Source organism: Lolium rigidum, chromosome 3, assembly GCF_022539505.1.
Source record: "Lolium rigidum isolate FL_2022 chromosome 3, APGP_CSIRO_Lrig_0.1, whole genome shotgun sequence".
Lineage (NCBI taxonomy): Eukaryota > Viridiplantae > Streptophyta > Magnoliopsida > Poales > Poaceae > Lolium > Lolium rigidum.
Genome location: NC_061510.1, coordinates 410,867,545 through 410,873,982, shown reverse-complemented (window position 1 = coordinate 410,873,982; position 6,438 = coordinate 410,867,545). Strand labels below are relative to the sequence as shown.

General features: G+C 43.8%; 1 protein-coding gene across 1 annotated transcript; it reads left to right on the top strand.

Moving 5' to 3' along the window:
- The first annotated feature begins 652 nt into the window (after window positions 1-652).
- LOC124701052 (phosphatidylinositol transfer protein 3-like) lies at window positions 653-6,082 on the top strand. Its single transcript, XM_047233108.1, has 3 exons — window positions 653-880; window positions 5,019-5,314; window positions 5,423-6,082. The coding sequence occupies exons 1-3, from the start codon at window positions 764-766 to the stop codon at window positions 5,736-5,738; spliced, it is 729 nt and encodes a 242-aa protein (XP_047089064.1). The 5' UTR covers window positions 653-763; the 3' UTR covers window positions 5,739-6,082.
- The last annotated feature ends 356 nt before the right edge of the window (window positions 6,083-6,438 follow it).

Here is a 6,438-nt window from a genome sequence, read left to right as displayed (position 1 = left end):
AATAGTTACCGTTTGTTCGAATGGTCCAAATCGCCAGGTAAACTAGTAGCACCCAAGTACCGTGTAGCACTAGATATTTTCTCGTAGAGGTGCGACTATTAGCACACTACATGGAGCAGTGAAATCGATTTGTGCATCTCACACCTTGAAATAGATATGTTGTGCTACTTGACAAAAATAAAAATAAAAAAATTTGGAAGAATTTTATATTCACATATATTTGCTACGATTTGTTACTTTTTAGTAGGCCACATCCCGTAAGTTTTTTTTTCTGCATGACATACTCTGATCTTGTACTACATTCATCTATGTTTCGTAGATTTGTTGTTGTTGTTGCTGTTGTTGTGATTAATTAAAAATATACAAAAACCCGGCACTTATTTTGGTGATTGCTCGATAACTAAAAGACATGAGCAACATGTTTTCTAGTAGTAGCCATGTAGTGGTACAACAATCTTTGCACATTGGGGATCTGACGACATGGGCTTGAAGAGAAACGGGTGTGCGTCCATTTCAGTGCCGCTTACACCGCCATAAATAGCTGGACAGAGCAGTGGGTGTCCCGTCCACTTCGTCTCCAATCCGACGCACGCACGCGACGAAGCACCTCACGTCTCCCTCGTTCCATCCAGAGATCTCTCAGTCTCAGCCCAGTCTTCTTCTCCGCTATAAAGTCAAGCCTCCTCCCGGCCGCTCTCAAGCCACCGTTGCCGAATTGTTTGCTTCAGAATTATACTAGACATAGATCGAGAAAAGAAGAGGCATGGAGCGCGGCGATGAGCAGGTGAAGCAGAACGGCCATGGCGACGGGGACGCGGCTGAGTGGAAGAAGGTGGCGGAGCTGAGGGCCGTCGTCGAGGCCCAGGACCCCGCAGTCAAGGTACACATCGATGATCCCTCTGCATCTGTGCAAGGTCTCCTCCTTTCTCCTCAGCTTCTTGCCTGACTTGCTTTTTTCCTTGTGCTGCTGTACACCACACCCGTGACCAATTCACGCCTAGCTTACTGGTTCAGTTAATCAATACAATCTCGTAGAAGAGATCATGTTCAGAGCTTGATCAAGGGAGTTTAGCACGCCAATCAGTCAAATGCGAGCGTCGTATGGTACTGGACAGTACCATTTCTAGGTTGCAGAACGGACATCCCGTAAACCCTCATGTAGATATATAAAAAGGTAAACATCTGCTAATCTGAAAGGAAAAATTGCACTACATTGAGTTTTAGAACCCCTACATGCGGATTCATACTTATATATGGTTTTATGTGGGCTCCTCCTCGCAGCCTCAACCATTACATACGCTCAAGTCTGTACTAGAAAAGTACAAATTATTCAGATTAGGAGAAACATCAAGGTATTGCTCCGGTGTCCCCCCCTCTAAACTTTGTTCTATTTAGACGGCTAGGATCTGCTGATACCCCTTCGTGGGTTGACTTAACATGTGTGTTTGGTTCATGGGCAAACATGTACGGGATGGGATGGGATAAAATATGTTTAATTAACGATTAATAGAAAAATATAAATATACCATTAACACACCGGTTAATATGTAATTAACGGGTCCTTTTCCCTTTGTGGTGGAGGCCGGGCCTAGCAGGCGGCCGCCTACCCGTGCCTACTAAGGTCACTACCTGCACATACTTAGCGAGGCCGTTTCTTCGACTGGGTGTGGCGCAGACGTAGCAAGCTCGTTGCTCGCCACGCCATGGAGGCCGTCGCCGCCGAGCTAGGAAGCCACGTTGAAAATCAAGCCCGCCGCTTACCGCGCCCTGGAGGCCGTCGATGTCGAGCTGGGGAGCCACGCGGAAAAGCAAGCCCACCGCTCGCCGTGACATGGTGGCCGCCGCTGAGCTGGGGAGCCACACATACGACGGTGGCAGGTGTCGGAGTCGCGTCGACGGCCATGGATTCTCAGGCGGCTAGTGAGATTGGTCATGAAATTCACGGATCATATGGTCCAGCCTTTCTCGGAAATATTCGGCTTTTGGGATGGGATCATCCATATTTTCTGGTCACGAACCAAACACACGTTTACCACCTGAACGTCGTTCGCCAAGGGGGGGACACCGGAGAGAGTGAAACGACCAAATCAAATTATTACGATGCACGGGTCGTACTGGGGTGAAGTTGGCGTGCTAGCTATTTTCCTGACTACAAATTTAGTGATCCACTTCATGGTCGTGGTTGGTGTTGATGGTGTGCTGATAGACACGCTCTTCTCATTTTGGGGACAGTATGTCTCTCTACTGCACAAGTGCTACTAGTCAGGTAGTTAGCAGTTGGCCCAGCAGGAAGAGAGTGTCCACCAGCTGCCATGTGTGCAGCTAGTTTGTTTGTTCTTCAGTCTAAGAACACACGTGCCGACGTGCGGTCGACACACACCTACTGTGCCTTTGTCCCGAATCGAACAGAACAGAATGGGGTACAGATCTGAATCAATATGACGAAGCTTCGGTCAAGGCCATGAGTAGCTCGTGGTGTAAGCAGAGGGCCCATCATAAATTTCAACAACGCCTCACGATACACACGCCCTTGTCAGTCCACCACTACCGGTAGGGCCTTCAGATCATAACACAAACACCATCCTTACGGAGCCTACCATCCACAGTCACTTTCTCTCCACGTTGATGTTGAACCAAGTTTTTTTTTAGACATGGGAGCATAGCCCCGGCCTCTGCATCAATCGATGCATACAGCCATTTATTGATAATAAAACAAAAAACGTCAAGTACTTATTACATGAAGGGAGTCTGGTAATTCAATAAAACTAGACAAACAACTTAAAAACAACCACAAACGATGGAGAGTAGAACAAAAACTATCCATCCAGAATTCTACTAATGTGTCGCCATCCAGTAGCCTGGAAATAGCAGTCCTGAGTGACCTCCAGGAGCCGGTTGCATCCAGTAGCCATAGTATCCCGCTGGTCCGCCGGGAGCAAACATGCCCATGTTTGTAGCCAATGCGCTGCACGAAGAATAACCTGCAAGAAATTTGTTCCCTTTTGTTTGTTAAAAATAATATCATTCCGGCTAGTCCAAATCGACCAGCAAATTGTCGAAACACCAATTCTAATAGAAACTTTATCTTTCTTATTGACACCATTTAGCCAATTACCAAACATATTAGTTACATTAGACGGGGGTGGAATATTGTATGTAAAGAATATCATTCGCCATATAATTTTTGCAAAAGGACAATGAAGAAACAGATGATCAACAGTTTCATTGTTGTTACAAAAACAACATTTTTGAGAACCTATCCATTTTCTCTTCGCCAAATTATCCTTAGTAAGCAACACTCTATTACTTAGAAACCACATAAAAATCTTTATTTTTAGAGGAACCTTAATCTTCCATAGGTATTTCCGCAAAAATCTAGTATGACCATTCATAAGATCAAGATACATGGATTTAACAGAAAATAAACCAGATTCATTTAGGTTCCATACAAAATTGTCAGGTTCATTAGTTAAATGGACAGACATTAATCGCTGGCACAAATGTAACCACAAATTGTATTTACAAACATTGAAAGTTCTTCTAAATCCAATATTAAGCGGTGAGTTTGCCAATACCGTAGAAACCAACTCATTCTTCCGTTGGACAATATTATATAGCGACGGATATTGTATAGCTAGAGGATGTTCGCCAAGCCAGGTGTCCTCCCAAAACCGCACTGTCATACCATTACCCACTGTGAATCTTCCTCTCTTAAAAAACTCTGGCTTTACCCGCATAAGCCCCTTCCAAAAAGGTGAATCAGTGGGTTTAACCTCTACTTGTGCCAACGTTTTGTTTTTGATGTACTTATTATGAAGCAATTGTTGCCACACCCCTTCTTCCTGTAGCAATTTAAAAAGCCATTTACTTAATAGACACATGTTTTTGAGTTCGAGTACCTCAATTCCCAAACCCCCTTGGTCCTTCGGTCTACAAACTATATTCCACTTAGATAATCTATATTTCTTCTTATCATCCTCCTCTTGCCAAAAGAAGCGAGAACGATAAAAATCGAGTCTCTTGCGCACCCCTTTAGGAATTTCTAAGAATGACAACATAAACATAGGTAAGCTCGTAAGTACAGAATTTACAAGCACCAATCGATCCTCATAGGAGAGCATCTTGCCCTTCCAGCATCCTAATTTTGAGGCGAAACGAGTCTCCATCGGATTCCATTCAGAATTGCGAAGTCGTCTATAATGAATGGGAATTCCTAAATATCGGAAAGGTAATGTTCCAGATGCACATCCAAAAATGTTCTTATATTGATGTTCCAATTCTGTAGCTTTACCAAAGCAAAACAACTCACTCTTATGGAAATTGATTTTAAGTCCAGATAATTGCTCAAAAATACAAAGAATGAGTTTCATATTAACAGCCTTAGCTAGATCATGTTCCATAAACAGGATGGTATCGTTAGCGTACTGCAAAACAGATACCCCTCCATCGACTAAATGTGGAATAAGACTTCCAACTTGACCCTCCTCTTTAGCCCGGGCTATCAAAATAGCCAGCATATCGGCGATAATATTAAAAAGAATATGTGAAAGTGGATCCCCCTGTCTCAATCCTTTACGTGTCTGAAAGTTATGTCCCACGTCATCATTCACCTTAATTCCCACACTACCCCTTTCTACGAAACTTCTGATACGCTCACACCAAATGTTATCAAACCCCTCCATCCGTAGTACCTGCTGGAGAAAAGGCCACTTCACCTTATCATACGCCTTCTCAAAATCAATTTTAAAAAGGACTCCGTCCAGCTTTTTACTATGTAATTCATGGATCGTTTCATGAAGCACAACTACTCCTTCTAAAATATGTCTACCCGGCATAAAGGCAGTCTGAGATGGTCTCACTACTTTGTGCTTCCAATGAATGTTGATTTGTCATGATTGTCAGTTTGTATGATAAAAAATCGGATATATGCATCTATGATCTACGTTCTATCTATCATGCGGAGGCTAGGATACTGAAAAAATCCATTTTCTAAAAACTAAATATGTACAAACTTGCAGGAGGAGGATGACTTTGCGCTGCGGAGGTTCCTGCGCGCACGGGACCACAACATCTGCAAGGCGTCGGCGATGCTCATCAAGTACCTCGCATGGAAGCGTGCTGCCAAGCCGCATGGCACCATCACCGATGAAGATGTGCGCGACGAGATCGCGAAGGACAGGGTCCATATGCATGGCTTCGATCGCCTCGGTCGCCCTATGGCATATCTCTACGGCGCACGCCACTTTCCTGCCCGGCGTGACCTCGATGATTTCAAGTGCTACGTTGCCTACCTCCTTGACAAAATCTGCACCAGGTTTCCATATAGATCTATCAATTTAATGCATGCACGATATCTCTGCTAACTAGCTACGGGTGATCGATCGAGTGACTTTAATTGACAAGTTTGTGTGAATCATTTTAGGTTGCCGGTCGGACAGGAAAAGTTTGCGGCGGTGATAGATCTGAAGGGGTGGGGATATGCAAACTGCGACATCCGAGGGTACGTGGCAGCGTTGGAGATCATGCAGAACTATTACCCTGAACGGCTGGGGCGAGTGTTCATGATCAACGTGCCCTACATGTTCATGGCGGCATGGAAGATTGTGTATCCATTCATCGATGAGAAGACCAAGAAGAAGTTTGTGTTTGTCGCAAACAAGGACCTTGATGCCACGCTCCGGGACGCCATTGACGAATCCCAGCTCCTCGAGGAGTATGGCGGCAAGCTCAAGCCATAGGGCTACAACATTTTACCATCGCCCAAGTACAACCTATAGTAGATTGATAGTGATCACTACCTGACGTGTGCAACTAAGGGTGCGTCCATCTGAGCCAAGCCATAAGGGAAGCCTTCCAGGGACAAGTGGTAGACAATGCAACAATGCAAGTGTGATAGAGAGGTTCACTCTTTTCTTTACACACAAGTGACATGTGGTGGGGCTATGCGTCCACTAGCTTGTTGCAACTTTTTCTCAACGGATAAAGAATATGGTGAATAATATGCCACTTATATATATTTGAATGCCATAATCCAGAAGAAAATTAGATGGATTTTATATGAAATCTAAGTGGACTTGCAACTTATGCACGAATACCAGAGAAGTTTTGGCTTGTGGATCATTAAAGGTAGAACCATGTGACCACAATAATTCGCTAAGCATGTGTACCTCTGTTTAAAAAATATAAGGCCTGTAAATTTTGTGTGAAGTTAAAGTTGCAAGGTTTGAAAGCATATATAGAAAAAAATCAACCACTATAACAACATATAAATACAATTCAAAGACATATTTCACACGGTGGATACATAACACAAACTTCTTGTCATGAGCTTCAAGGCCACTTGTTTGTTTGGGTAACATTTAGCATTTTTTTACATTGCAAACGGTAAAATAACTATTCGAGATTACTCATGTCTTGTAACATTACATGGCGAGACAC